We start from the raw sequence: 16,719 nt of genomic DNA on the forward strand, positions 1-16,719 counted from the left end.
ATCGGGTTCTCCTTAACAGGGTAGCTTCTCATAAGTCCCGGGAAGGTTTTTAACTATTTTGGGGGAGGGTACCACCACCCTCCTAAGAGAAATGACAAAAAAATCGAAATTTTAAAAAACGTTTAGGAGACTTCAACGTCAAATGAAGAGGTATCGTACGTAAAAAATTATAGTAGAGACTTTATCAAACAAAAACATTTAAAGTGCCACTAGAGGCCTCTAGGGGCGTAACCGCTAGTACTACTAAAAGTACAATTTGTCTTACATTAGTACAACTATGTATTTTATGATCTTTTATTAAATTTATAATTAGTGCATTATTAAATACTAGCGGCTACGCCCCTAGAGGCCTCTAGTGGCACTTTGAATGTTTTTTTTTATTTAAAATATCTAATTACAGAAATAATTAGTTTATGTTTCGTTGGAGTCTCTTTTTCTGGAGGGGTAATTTTTTTCTAGGGGCGATTTCTTCTGATAGGGTGGTGGTATCCTCCCCCAAAATAGTTATAAACCTTCCCGGGACCTATGAGAAGCTACCCTGTTAAGGAGAACCCGATCGGTTCAGCGGTAAGCGAGATCCTTCGGTACAAACACACAGACACACAGATACACAGACACACAGACATCCTGTTACTTTAGTATAAGGATTTATCTTGTTGGCGTTTTCTACCCTCTATCAAGAATCAAAATAGCCTAAACCCTGCTTATGTTTATTGTTTAACCCGTTGTTTTTATTGACTGACGGATAAAACAAACATAAGAGAAACAAATTACCTCAGTACCTTATAAAAATTCCCTTTTCAGAATTTGGCTATTTTTGAGAATTTAAAATTGTGCGGATTGAAAAAACTCGACGCTCACGATTTTTCTTCACAGAAACGGGATGTTCTTAAATGTTTAAACAGGAAAGATTGCAAAAATTGAAGTGGTTTCTAAAATAATTTCACAGTGATGAATTACATTAAACAAAACACCACTGACTAGCCTAGGTTAAAAATTACTTTAATACAACAAGATAAAATATCTTTAAAAAAAACCTCTTTGAACTTTTAGTATTAAATAATTCAAATAACAGACAAAGTTTAAGTTTCTAAAAATGTTTTTTTGTAATTGAAATTTTTTTAAAGTTTCCTTATTTTCCTCAATTATTTTAAAAGTAGGTATTTTAAAGATTTTTAGAAAAGAAAGTTGCTATATTCATAATGTCCTATAGCCTTTATAAGACTATAAAACGTTGTCAATTTTTGGGCATAGGCTATGTTGATTATTTTAATTTTGTCGGTATTTTTTGACAATATTAGGGTAATTCTACTATGGTTTTTTAGATACTTTAGTTACTTAAAAAAATTAATTTATATTTCCACTAGTTGTCTTGCCCCTAGATTCTAGTTAAAGGCGAAAATAGCAAAAAACTTACCCAAAGACATTTTTAAAAATTTTCTGAAAAGTACAATTGATTCGGACTGCCAGTTTCCGAGATCTTTAACTTCAGACAAAAAACTTTACTTCTTTATAATATAGGAAAGGATGAGAAAACTCGTTTTTAATTTATAATATTACTAGCGGCTACGCCCCTAGAGGCCTCTAGTGGCACTTTAAATGTTTTTGTTTGTTAAAGTTAATTTTTTATGTACGATACCACCTTATTTGACGTTGAAGTCTCACCTAAATTTTGAAAAATTTCGATTTTTTTGTCATTTCTCTTGGGAGGGTGGTGGTACCCTCCCCCAAAATAGTTATAAACCTTCCCGGGACTTATGAGAAGCTACCCTGTTCAGGAGAACCCGATCGGTTCAGCGGTTAGCGAGATCCTTCGGTACACACAGACAGACAGACAGACACACAGACAGACAAACATCCTGTTACTTTAGTATAAGGATATATTAAAAATCTTATCTTATAAAATCATTTTGTCAGTTATGCAACTAAAACACAACTAATTATCTTGCTAAATGCCATGAGGTATAAAATATTGTGCATTGATAAATTGGCTCTTTATTAAGTCTTGAAATAATAAATCAATGTTATCAAATAACAAGAATGACAGAATTAGGAAAAGCAAAGTAAATTATAATACAAGGACAAATATGTCTACAAGGAAGTCTAGCAGCCAGCGGTCTAAAGGGATAAAAAAAATTGCGATAATTGTTGTATATCCCAAATCATGATACATAAAATTTCCGCTTCTGTACATTACAATTAGTGGTTCAAACGTTTGGACTCTCCAATGATCCAACCAATAACAATTGATAGTCCCCAAAGTTGTTAATTCAACTAATAATAGCTAACAATTAAGCAATTTCTTTCAATAATACTGTATACGGAAAAAAAGGAACAAAGAAAGAGAAAGGTGAAGAAGAAAATAGAAAATTTTCAATTCCAAATTAAGTATTAAATGACTTTTAAAATGTTGTGAAAAAAATATATCTTTTAAGTAATCCAAATGCGCTGTAAAATTTGCTATCAAAAACTAGTTATATAAGTCCAAATATAAAATATTGTCACTAAATCGAAATGTTGTTACTTGGATGTTGCATCAGATTTTCATAAACTCTGATAAAGTGATACTTGCAGCTGGCGAAAATAACGATACCCTCCATCCAACCATTTTATCCCATCTACTCCTTCCTGCTGGATGAATGAACTAACCAATAAATAAGGGCCATATTAGCAATCTAAATTGACAACAAATTGTCCCCTGTCAATATATCCATGGATATCCTATATCCATTATCTTAGCTCAGACTAATTTAGTCGCCCAAAAGTAATAAATCAATGTCGAACTAGTTTTTAAAATTGATGTTGACGTTTGCAAATTTATCCATATTTCTTTTTTATTAGATAATTAAAATGTTAACTGACTAAGTTCTAATTTATAAAAACACTAGCGGCTACGCCCCTAGAGGCCTCTAGTGGCACTTTAAATGTTTTTGTTTGTTAAATTTAATTTTTTATGTACGATACCTCCTTATTTGACGTTGAAGTCTCCCCTAAGGGGGGGATTTTTTTGTTTTTGGGGGGGTTAGGGGTGTCCCACCCCTCAAGAAAATATCTTAAAACCACCACAGGACCAGTAGGTATATTCCCTGAAGAGTAGAGCCCATTCGGTTCAGTGGTTACCGAGATCTTAAGCTTCAGACGGACAGACAGACGGACAGACGGACAGACGGACAGACAGACATCGTTCTACTTTGTATTATAGATGATAGTCTTCTGGAGGAAGGTAATCAATCGAGCATTAAAGTAAAAGCATGAGCTATATGTAACTCAACCCACAATGTGGGAACCCTATGACGACTTCCAGTTGGGACTTTGAAAATCAGCCAATAGTGTTGGTAATATAAACACAGCCAAGTCGCTACGAAAATAGTCCCCACTTCTTGGGTTAGGTAGTTGTCTGGGTAATTATACATCTATACTTAAACATTTATTAATCAAGCAGTTGTTATTCTCTCCCTTCCTGGATTTACCCGAATATTTTTTATTGTTAAAATGTATGAATTTTTTGGTGTATAAAAATTCTGGTTTGAAAAAACCGTCTAATTGTGGATCAAAGATCGAGAGAAATCTTGTGTGCATGAAAGTTCATTTAGGCACATTTCAGAGATACAGGTATGGATAAGGACTACAAATTTATACGCCCCATCCAAATTCTTGTGAGTGATATAATATCTTTAAAGGCAGGTATATATTATATCAAAAAACAGGGATCTAAAGGGATAAGATTAATTTTTGTATATCTCCAATGATTATACACCAAATTACCACTTCTGTACAATTAGTGGTTGAAACGTTTTGACACTCAAATTTCATTAGTCTCCAAAGTTGTGAAGGTAACGAATAATAAAACTTTGGGGACTAGTGTAATAAGCAGCCCAATGTCCCCTCCCCACCTGATTAGGAAAGGTTGTAAACTAATTTTACCCTCTTTGTTCCGTTACTCCCTGAGTTCAAACATAGTTTTTACATTTAGGCACGAGAGATTTTTTTTCTTTTTGCAATGCTTCTCTACAATTAAGGCATAAATTACAAATTCTATATTAGTGTATCCAACAATATATTTGTAACATTTTAAATCTTATATTTAAGGTGGTGGGTCGATCTTCCACACCCCTATCTTAAAAGTACCTTAAAAGTGCGTAGCTGCTAATGTGGTTACACATTAAAAGAAAAACATGAATGATATACAATGCCTGTAAGAGCAAAAGAACATGATTGAAAACTATTACTTTATAGAATTTTTAATGCAAAAACCTATACCATTTACAGAACAAATTATAAAATACAAATTTACACCCTTACATTATCATAGCAAATAAAATTCCAAAAATCCGCCAAGCGTATGAATCTAAGTGAAGGTGAAGGGTGTTTATATTAATTTTATTTTCCTATAGTCTTACAATTGAGTATAATAACATTACTGTGCCAAACAATTCTAAGCTATTATTCTGCTGTAATAATGTGATATCACAATTTAAAGAAACCACTTTTAAAGTTTAATGTTAATGCCCTGGTAGGCCTAAGTTTAATTCCTTCCGGTTTCAGTCAAGTCAGAAAATTTATTAAAAGCGACGCTTCTCAATAATTTGTTTTGTCTCTTAAGTATGTGTGTGTCAATCCTACAGATGTAGATATTTAGATAAAGCCTACAAGTGGCTTCCTGTAGTTTGATATCCAATATTTACTAGGTATTTCTTTATTGATCAAAATCAAACTGCTACTGCAAATTTGAAATAAATATTTATCCTTCTCCATAATGATTTTTAAGCAGTGAAATATTTGTTTCTTTTGTAACTATATCCCTATTCAAAACTCTTAATTGACTCAAACTAAAGTTAGCCTATGGATATTTTCATCCTTGTTCATATTGATATTAATTTTTATATTGTTAGCAAAAATTGACGGTAATTACTATTTCTCATTTTTCATAACAATATCGTATTGAAAGGTATATTGTAGTATAAATAAATATCAGGAAATCATTAAATGAAATTGGACAATTATCGCCGTATTTAGCGGGCTCAAATCCGGGATCGAACACGTCATTTTGATAGGGGAAAATTTAGAATTATTTAATGTAGAACAATACTTTCCATAAGTAGAGCAACCATTAAATTTCTTTAGTAAATGATAATGCCAAAGTTAAATTATTGAATGTTGAATTACTGCCTCGTTGTTTTAGAAATCCTGCACATCTCTTATGTGACTCTTCGCTCACATGAAAAATTCCTTCTTATTAAAGATAAAGGGAATGAACGTAAGGGTATGCAGTGCTTTTAAAGAAGTTTGCTAATAAAAATAAAGAAAAAAGAGTACTTTGAATGGCAATATCTAAAAAACTATTTTTTATTTCTTGTTTTTGTAATCATGACTGAAAGCTAGAAAATTAATGTCTTGAAAATGAAATATTTTTCAGAAGTCACAATTTTCAAGACGTTTAAAGGACCTTTCAATCACCAAATATTATGAGATAAACCTGCAAATAAATATAAAATAATGTTAGATCCGGCCTTATTTTATAATAAGGGATACAATTAAATGTTAATAAACTCTTTAATATTATAATTAAACCCGTCGTCTGAATGCAATCTTAATTGTAAAGACTGCAAATATAATAATGTTTAAAAAATGACAAGCTTCAACGAACTTTTCTCTCAATCTCAACTGGTTTCCAAAGCCTCTTAGTCTTTTTGGTATTACAAAAAAGCAGGAGGCTTGTTTAGATCTGGATTTTATTGTTACTAGGACCACCCTAAAAACCATTTCAAGTAGGCAGATTATTATGTAAGGTTATCATTATAATCGAGCTGAAATCAAGTAATTTTTCCTTTAAAATATCATCTTACTTAATTTTGTTCTATTTTAACTTTAGATTAAGTCTTTTTTTATCAATTTTTTGTGGAAAATTACATATTTTTGTGTCTTAACACAATTGGACGTTTACTTATATAAATGTTAATGATTTAAGGCAGGTAGAGTTGTTATAAAGAAGATTCAACAACCAATATTCGTTGGTTAACATAATTGTTATTTTTAATAGTTTAACAGTAGAATTAGACGATAGTCAGGCGTGTTTATTTGGTGTGATTTCAGTGCAATTATTGGTCTTGAAAAACCGCGCATTTTCTGTGGCTTTTTAGGCAACACACACGAAATTTTGAAAACATGTTTCCACGCTATTTCAGATAGGCGCTATACTACGTTACAACACTCAGACAACAGCACACACAGAGGCGAGTGTGGGCTTTGTGTAAGGGTATGGGGGGATGGCTTCGATAGCATTTACAAAGACTTTTTACAGTATATCAGGGGTTTAGTTTAAAGGGGATTGGTTATTATATCATTGGGTAGGTGTATGATGAGAGGGTGGGGGGAATTGTGAAAGCCTATTGTTTGATTTCATCAGATCCCAAGCTACAGACGTTTAGCCACTGAAATTTTTTTTGAACAATGAAATGTTTTTGAAGATTTTGTATCTAGCACTATGTCTATCAAAATTAAGTTTGTTAACATTGAAGTTGTGCCAAAAATTCAGTGGGTATTTTAAACAAAAACATTATTTTATAATACCTACCTAACCAATATTTTAGCTCATAAATAAGTTTTAGTTTTTTAAGCTTCTCTGCTTTATGACATTTTCATATTGTTTAGGTATAGCTTTAAGTATTAAATTTTTTTCTTCTAAATCTTAATATTTCTAAAACTACTAAACCAATTGAGGTCTCCATTGAAGGGAAGCTTAACATAGGTCCTGGAATGATTTTAGGCTAAATCATTATAGAGATTTAAGTCATGGGATGGTTTTATGCTATTTTTCTTCCATTAGATTCTAGGGGCGCTGCTGCTAGTGTAACATATAACATAATATGCCTTTTAAAAAAATAGTAAGAATAAACTAATTCTGCTTGAAAAATATAACAAAATGCAGACAAATGTTATTGATCCAAATAAAATAATTTAAAATCTAGTTTACAAGTTATAGACAGAAAGCAGGCCTATGTAATTTTTCAGGGATAAAGAAAGGTTTAATAAGGCTAAAAAATAGAACTACCATGATCCCTCTAACAATCATCAAATATTCTTTGTTGATATCAATCTTAGCATATTGTCAGGAATATAAAGGGATAAGACATTGGCCGACAAATTGATGTAAACAAAATTACTCCTTGTGTAGATTATAATTAATGGTTGAAACTTTTGGACACTCAACTCAATGTCCCCTCACTCCCTTAAATAGATTGCATAGTGAAATATCATGTATAAAATAAAGCAATATATTTTATCTAAATATTTTATCTAGTAGTAGTACCTACTACAATATCATATATTATATATAATATCAAGCTACAAGGAATTTTATTTTCACATTTCTTAATCCCTGATAAAATAATTGTTGTGAGTTCATTACAATACAAAGTACATCATGCGAGAAATTTTTCTTGTCGTGGTTAAAACACAGATTAATATTCAAAGAAACTTTTTTTTATAATTATACTAAAGATGAAATGTAAAAATTTCAATATTTCATTTTAATCTTTATTACTTCAACTTTCATCTATTTGAAAGTAACAGTTTCTCTCCAGGAAGGAAGGGGCTATTGCACTAATCCCCAAAGTTTTTAAAAGACTTTTTCTTATTTGTTGGTGTAACAACTTTGGGGATTGTTATGTTGAATGACCAAATGTTTCAAACACTGATTGTAATCTACACAAGGGGTAATTTTGTGTATCATCATTCGGGATTTACATTACATTACATTAATCGGGCACTGTCTTATCCCTTTAGATCCCTGTACTTATCACTATACAAAATTGTTTAAACTATAAAAATACCAAAACAAAAACCATTAAAGTTAAAATTTTCAGATAATTTATCCTTTTCTTATTTGATGGTCGTTGCTACCGAATTAAAAAGAAAAGAGACAATTCTAGTAATCACATTGGTAATTTACTAAATGATTTACCTTAATATTACTTGCTTCGCCATTTGCCTCTATGGCTAAGGTTATTTTTATTTAAATTTAGGAAAACAATAGGAGCAACATAGTAAATCAAAATAAGTAAAAGGTTTCGCAAAGGCAAACCATTTCAGAATTGTTAACATTACTTTCCATTTATTGTTTATCATGATTTATCTGAAAGTAAAGTAATACCCTTTATATAAAGGGTAAAATTATGTAATTTTTTAAAGCGAGTAGAACAAAGCAATCAAACAAAAAATGGAAATCCGCCAGTCTACTTTATTGGAAATTAAAGTAATCTGGAGGCGGTTGGAATTTTTTACAACACTTTTAACATCCAACTAAACTCAAGACACTAATTTACTGTATTATTTACATTATAAAAATATATAACTGGAAAGATAGGCCTTTGTATAAAGATTTTTTTTTAAAAAACCATCCCCACCTTATTTTTGGGTTTTTTTTTAAGCTTGGTTTTTTTGGTTTAAACCAAGTGTTTTTTTTATGCCAACTCTGAATTTAAGTAATATCCAATTCATGTCGTGCACAGACATTTGTACAGGGGATGTAGAACTTTGAAGAGGTGGAAGAATAAGAGAAGTCAAACCAAAATGAAGGGAGCTAAGGGGACATTGGAATATTTATTACACTAGTCCCTAATTTAATTTGAATTTTGATTGGTTGGTTCATAAAGTTTAGTGTCCAAATGTTTCAACCAAAAATCGTAATCTACAGAAGGGGTAATATTGTATATTATCATTGGGGATGTATTGTACATAATTTTATCGGCCATTGTCTTATCCCTTTAAAACCTGAGTCAAACCATTGAAATTATATAAATTAGGGGGGTGTTGACAACCCCCCGCCCACCGCACACAACTGAACTAAATATTATCTTATGAAAGTGTTAATGGTTTAATCTTGTAAAAAAAAAACTATGGACATTTCATTGACAACAATGAAATTTGCAACAATCAGAAAACAAAACAACTAACACAGCACAGGGATCTTAATGGATAAGACAATTGAAGATAAATTACTCTACATCCCCAATGGTGATTAACAAAATTATCCCTTTTGGAGATAAATTTTAACGGTTAAAAATTTTGGATCCACTAGTTTGGAACCAACCAACCAGAAGTACCCAAAGTTTTTTAGCCAACAAATACGATAATAGAATTATAAAACTTTGGGCAACAGTGTATTTACAATCCAATGGCCCCTCCCTCCCTGATCAAAATTGATATTTTTTACGTCGTCGACAGATAAGTTGAATATTCAAATACGTAGGTACTTTAAATGAATTATGTACAAGTTTTGCACTAAAAAAATCATTTTTTTCATTAAAGGTAGAATAAGCCCCAAAAAGTATTTAGGAGACTTCTAAGATTGAATAAAGAAAAACATAAAAATAAATTTAATTATCTAATAAAAAATTTATTGATTTTCTGATAAATAGGATCTAATTAGGTTCTTAGATAAAATGTAGGTACTGTTTATATTTTCTATTAATAAAATATTCAAGAATAATTCAATGGTTTTCCTAAATTCATGTAAAAAAACAACAACTTTCCTTTCATCAAGAAAACAAGGACAACTATTTGCAGTGCAGAAGTAAACAGCTAAAAATGACACCTAATTAATTTTTAATTTTTGATACATTAGTATTTTCATTACTTACTTACAGGAAAAACATTTGGACGGATTAGCCTGTTTCAAGAGTATCTGCGCTAATAAAAATTTAATTTTAAGGTTAAAATACTATGAAACCTCAAACCAGAGAATTTTTCATGACAGATTTGAAACCAAATTATTTGGAAATTTGGCTTTCCAATATCTAGGTAATTTTTTTAACAAAGCTATATGCAAAATGAAAATAAGTAGCACGATGATAAGTCAAGCTAAAGATAATTTAGATTTAACAGAACAATCAAGTAAATCTATTTAAAATTTAAAAAGCAACCAAAAATAAAAAATGAAGGTTAAAGTCAAATTTGATAATACTGGGTACTATATTCAAGTAATATATTGATTATTTTATACATATTATTAATACAACTTATGCTAATATATTGATTATATTTGCTTAAGGTATGTCCTTTTGGTTTAACTTTCCCCTATAAGCAAATTTATTAATTAAATAACATATTGAATTAATTCCTTTTTTTGGTCTTTTCCCTATTTATGCTGAGTGACTTAACCCTTACTTTTAATCAATTCACAAAACCAATTAGAATTTACAAAATAACCGAATGAGTAATACAGGGTTGATTTGATATCAAAATCATCCTATGTATTCACAATTTAAATGGCGATTCCTGGGAAAATTAGGTGTAAAGCTTTTTCCGTCCATGTATATTGCTTTAAAAAATAGTATCATTTTTCTGCTGCTACTCTAAAACCATCCCACTTCTTATTTTCTTTAGGCAACTGCAATTTCTTTTAGTTAATGCCAGGTATTGAAGCTACCTGCCATTTTACCTAAAGTTTTTATAAAGTTTAAAAAAATATTAGTATACTGGTTAATGACCTATAAAGTTTATATTACAACAAAAAGTTTGAAGCTCTAATTGGGGACAAAGTAATAGAACACCATTATAAATAAAATATTTAGATGCTGTATCAAAATGTTGTTAAATGCAAAAAAAATATGTAAAAATATTATTCATTTCATAACAAAATATCAGTTTCAAAGTCCAATTTTTAACTGGCTTCCTTCGAATTAAAAACATAAATAGCTTTTATAACTTTTTAGTTTATTGACTTTTATAAAAAAAATTACTTTTCAAATCAGTTCTCTAAATTTCTTTTTAATAAATTGGTTAATTTCTTTTAATTTATAATACAATATAATTTTAGTTCTATAGGAAACCATAATAATGTTCTTTTTAGTTAAAACTACAACTCTTTAAAGAGAATATAAACAGGATGCTTTTAAAACCCTCCAATAAAGAAAATCTAGGAGGTGTGGGGAGGGGACAATAAAAATTTTAATATTTTTTAAGGAGGAGGGGTTCATTTTTCTTTAGGAACCTCTAGGACTAAAAAAATTCACAAAATTCGCATATAACTTCTTAAGACAACTTCTAGGAACAAGGACTCCCCAAGCTATTTTTGATGAGGGTAAAATGAGGGGTTTTCAAATGATTTAGGGGGGGGGGGGATGATAGGAAAATTAATTGAAATGCAAATCAAAAAACATTAAATAAAAATTTACCCAGTCCCAAACCTATACATGATTTTAACTGATGGGAAAAATATATAACAAATACGTTAAATAGCAGTATTTGAACCGTTTAGGTACAAGAAATAAATAGGTTTTTTTCTCAAAGCTTCCCAATAGCCTAATACGTGTTTCTAGGAAGCCAAAAAAAAAACACTTCTAAAACTTTATAGGTATACTTTTTTTATTGAAAATTACTATATTGTTCAGATTGGTCCTTCAAATTTATACCTTTTATAAATCTAAACCCCGAACAAACATATTATGCAAATCTGAATTTTCAAAATAGCAGCTTTATTATTCATTTAGGATGATTTTACAATAAATATGAAATGTAGATGCCTCTTTTGGTTACAAAATTCCACTGTTATTTATTAATTAATCAGTACCAATAAAGCACAAGATCTCAAAAACAGCATTTGGGGGTAATACTGGTGAACAAACATATTATGCAAATCCAAAACAAAGCAACAAAAAAAAAGTTTTTTGGCACTTTTCTCCTCTTTTAAAGATTGGTTATGATAAAATAATATTTTTTTAAGGGATTCATGCATTAATTATTATGAAATATAGTATAAGGTAGAAATTAATGATTTTTCTAAATAAGAAATGATTGAAAAAAATAAATTCGATCCCTATCACTTTAGAGGACAGCTGCTGACCCCCAGTCTTATGGATGAACCTAAATACATGTTAAAGATAAAAATTACCCTGAAAAGTATACAAAAATGTTTTTTTATGTGTTGAAAAAATTCATTTTAAAATCTTGATTTTGAGGATGATGACCTTTCAGATGCTCCTGTTGGTGGTGATGGTGAGCCAAATGTTATCTAAGCAGTGGCGTGCGAAGCGAAGGGGGCATTTGGGGCAATCGCCCCCCCCTAGCGACCAAAACGCCCCCCCCTGCCCCCCCCTTGCCACCGCCCCCCCTGCCCCCCCCTAAATGTTGAAAAATGCCCCATTTTGCCCCCCCCTGGTAAACAAAAATGCCCCTTTTTGCCCCCTACATTACAAAAAGCAAAACTATCCCAGATCAAGAAATACTCAACAAAAAAAAAAATTTGGCGCTTCGCGCCAAACAGACAGTTGCTATTCATTTAACCTTACCAAATTTTTAAATTAGTGTAGAAATTAGGTTATAATCTTTTTTCACTGAACTTAACAAACCAGGTAATAGAAAGTATTTTATTTTGTATAATATAAACTTTTTACCAAAGAAATTTTGTACATCCCCAATGATGATACACAAAATTACCCCTTATATAGATTACAATTAGTGGATGAAATGTATGGAAACTCGTCTTAATTAACCAATCAATCAAAATTCCATTAAAGTCCCTAAAGTTGTTGAGCCAACAAATAAAAAAAATGTATATGAAATATTGGGGACTAGTGTAATAAATAGCCCAAAAACCCCTCCCTCCCTGCATATTTGAAGAAAAAAATTTGCGCTTCGCGCCCTTCCAAATGGTTTCTGCTTTTTATCACATTGTGCATATATTTTGTTTTTATTTCTATAAAAACATGTGTAAACAACAAATATTTAATCAAAAAGTTATTTTATATAAAAAAGAAACAGCATTGATATTTATCTAAGCCTTTTTCTCAACACTGTATGTCTGTCTAAATGAATATCTATATATGATGTCATTTTATTTTCAGGATAAGTTTATAATTTTTTTTGTGTACATACCCTTACAAAAAGACATGTTTTTTTTATGGCAATTTTCATTAAAAACCCTTAAAACTAACTACACTCTATATTCATAACTTGATAAAATACGCCACTCTTGCTGTCTTTAATTGATTTTAGTTCAAAGGGGGAGTAAATATTTTTAGGTGCGCTTCACGCACCACCCTTTATAAATCCTTGGAAACACCACTTAATCAAAAATTAACAGAGTTCTAAAGTGCCATTTAAAGAGGGTAGGATATGTTGATAACTTTTTAGCTTCTCTATAATTCACTATGGCTGTCGGTACGTAATGCTAAGGGGGAAATGTGATTTTTTCAACTGCAATTAAAGATAGAAGGCTAAAACTTAGTGTTAACTTTCCCATCATTATGGAGTATAATTAACTATTTAAAATTAATGGAGGTCAGACTGCTTTTGAGGACGTTTTTGGCTATTTTTGTATCTTTTAAATTTCGGGTGTAGTCCCTTTTGTGATATTGCCTCTTAAGGTGCATTTCGTTGTATTTTCACAGTAGCTTTTCACCTATTTATAGCTTCTGCGGGGCCAATTGCCTAACCCTGCGGGGAAATCACCTGACCTAACTTAACCTATTAAAAGCTACTATGAAAATATGATGAAATGCCCCTTAAGAGGCGTTGCCACAAAAGAGACTATACCCCAAAGTTTTCCATATTTTCCACAAGTAATTTTTTTTATTTTTTACATAGTTCTTTATATCTTTGGTTTTTATGGTACGATAAATTTTTTTGTGTATAATATAAAAAAAAAAAAATCTCGCTGTTTCGAGCATCCAGTATGTAATTTACTTTGACTGTCATCACACAACATACAGGAAAAAGGATTTGTGACTTTTTCTACCTAAAATATATATTTATTTCAACAGATGCTCTTTAAATCTACTTGTCTGTATTCTTATTAATGATTTTTTGTGCTTTGCTACTTAAAGATGTTGTCATCCTTGTTGTCATACAATAAAGAAATATTTAAAATTAGTTTTACATATTAGGTTAATTTTTGGTAAATTATTTCCAAAATGAGTGTTTTTATCTCCCCCCCCAAAAAATTTTTTTAATGGGGTTATTCATCCTTCCTGCTGAGATTTTATAACATCCTCTTCCACCCATAAAAACTGTTTTGTGGTGGGGGGGGGGGGGAAGTTTAAATTATCTTCTGTACTTTTTTTTTGAAGATGCTTTCTAGCTCCCTTCCCTTCGGTCATTGCAGGGTGGGGAGAAGGAATGGGGGAGAAGAGATGGGGGGGGAAGAGAAGTGGGATATAAATGGGAAATAGGGATGGGGGAAGGGATGGGGAAGAAGGGATAAGAACTAGAAGGCCCATAATCATATAATTCCACCCCTTAAAACGCCCTTATTTAAAATTAGTATATATAATCAAAATGCCCCCCCCTAAAGTAAAGTGCCCCCCCGGGGCACTTTGATTTAGGGGGGGGCAAAATTTTACAAAATCTTCAAAATGCCCCCCCCTAGACAAAGTGCTTCGCACGCCACTGTATCTAAGTACATGCCCATTACAACAACTTGTCTATTAACCTATGTACCATTTTTTGTAGTCATAGCAGCCTCCAATGGAGCCTTCCGACAAGAAATATAACCATCTTCTAAAAACTACCTTCCCTCTTATGAATTGAAGTAAATAAAATTGCAATTCTTTTCTTTTTTAATAATGCTGGGCTGGAGGATGCTATAACTACAAAAATTGGATCATAGTTTAATATAAAAGTTGTCATCATGGACATGCACTTTGATAACATTTGGCTCACCATCACCACCAATAGGGGCATCTTAAAGGTCATCATCCTCAAAATTAAGATTTTAAAATAGTTTTTTTCAACACACCAAAAAACATTTTTGTATAATTTTCAGGGTAATTTTTATCTTTAACATGTATTTAGGTTTATCCATAAGACTGGGGGTCAGCAGCTGTCCTCTAAAGTGATAGGGATCGAATTTATGTTTTTCAAACATTTCTTATTTAGAAAAATCATTAATTTCTACCTTATACTATATTTCATAATAATTAATGCATAAATCCCTTAAAAAAATTATTATTTTATCATAATCAATCTTTAAAAGAGGAGAAAAGTGCCAAAAAACCTTTTTTTTTGCTTTGTTTTGGATTTGCATTATATGTTTGTTCACCAGTATTTCCCCCAAATGCTGTTTTTGAGATCTTGTGCTTTATTGATGCTGATTAATTAAAAAATAACAGTTTAATTTTGTAACCAAAAGAGGCATCTAAATTTCATATTTATTGTAAAATCATCCTAAATGAATAATAAAGCTGCTATTTTGAAAATTCAGATTTGCATAATATGTTAGTTCGGGGTTTATAAATAAATCTTATGACATTTCTCATAAAAAGAATATTAAAGAGGTTATTTTTAGATTATAAATTATAAAACATTTTTAGTTGCATAAACTATTTATAATTTATAAATATTAAGAGAAAATTAAACTATTTTCATAAAGTCTGTAGGAAAACCATGATATTGATAATTTATTACATCTCAATATAGTTACGCAATCATTGAACACCTTTGCATAAAAAATACAACACAGATAGGCCTACTCACACACACACACACACACACACATAATCACAACCATACCTTTAATCTTCGTAGTTTTCCATCCCTAGCTGCATTAAATACAACATTCTTGAATTCCATTTTGTCACCACAATTTTGTACACTCGAACTTTACACCCACAGGATCACTTCACAGGCTAAGGCATATGGAAGACTATCACTATCTATATGCTATATGTATCAAAGGAAAAACTTCCTGCACTTAGCTTTTAATTAAAAAAAAATTCGACAATGGTCTGTTACGTCAGCGAGAAGGAGCTCCAAACTGAACTTCTACGACTGTGGGCTGTCGCTGCTTGCTGCTGAGTTCAGTTGTGTGTGTGTGTGTTTGCATGACAGAGTGGAGTGTAAGTTTGTGTGTTTCAGACCGAGGTTGCCATGGGAAACACTTCTGAAACAAACAAAAAATTATTCAAAAATAGATAGATATTCTTTTAATCTTATATTTGAGTTTGAATGAACAAAAGCAAAGGATAAATGCACCTTGCACCATTTTGTTAAAAATTTAGTTATATATGAATACAACTAAACATTAAGTAATATTTCAATCTTCTGAGGATTTTTTTTATAATTTGTACACTTTTAGGCATAAAAAATGAAAAAAATAATACAATACAAAGTTTACTGATTATGTATGTATCTACAAATTTCCACCCCTTTTGACAATTTTAAAAATTACAAAACAAGTGCTTATAAATTGCAGTTAAATATCAGACATCATACTGACAAAAGAAGTACTCCTCTTTGAACTACAAGAGGAGAAAATATCATATCTCAGCAATGCCTCTAGTCATGCCAAACCTAAAGATGATAGATTATGGCCTATGCCTTAAAATTAAGAGATAATGGCATTGGTGATGAAAACAAAAGTTTATCTAGAGTTAGATATTAATGATTTTTAGACAGAACTTTTAAATTTTCTTTCTCAAAGAAATGTGATAGAATTTTAAAAATGTTCCAATTAATACACCTAGTAAGACAAAATATAGCTACTGTTACTTGAACATATTGATGTAAGATATCTTTAATTAGGGGGGGGGGGGAGTAATACAACCATCTTGTAATCAGTGATTAAATGGCACTTAGAATTCAAATATTGATCTGAAATTTTGCATGAATAATCCTTGGTAGGTCGATTTTCCCTAAATCAAACAAAAAGTTGGAAAAGTAACGGTTAATGGCTGGCAGCTTAGCCATTTTGCCAATTTTGGCCAATCTTAAGAGCATAGT

General features: G+C 30.9%; 1 protein-coding gene across 1 annotated transcript in view; it reads right to left on the minus strand.

The window, feature by feature from the left end:
* The window catches only part of LOC145311997 (protein fem-1 homolog C), a 75,199-nt gene extending 59,429 nt beyond the window's left edge, over window positions 1-15,770 (minus strand). Inside the window, exon 1 of the mRNA XM_080151073.1 lies at window positions 15,511-15,770. Within this exon, the coding sequence (XP_080007199.1) occupies window positions 15,511-15,570 (60 nt within the window). The 5' untranslated portion in view covers window positions 15,571-15,770. The remainder of the gene's footprint in view (window positions 1-15,510) is intronic.
* Window positions 15,771-16,719: the final 949 nt, after the last annotated feature.

Source organism: Acartia tonsa, chromosome 2, assembly GCF_053477335.1.
Source record: "Acartia tonsa isolate MP-2025a chromosome 2, ASM5347733v1, whole genome shotgun sequence".
Taxonomy (NCBI): Eukaryota; Metazoa; Arthropoda; class Copepoda; order Calanoida; family Acartiidae; genus Acartia; species Acartia tonsa.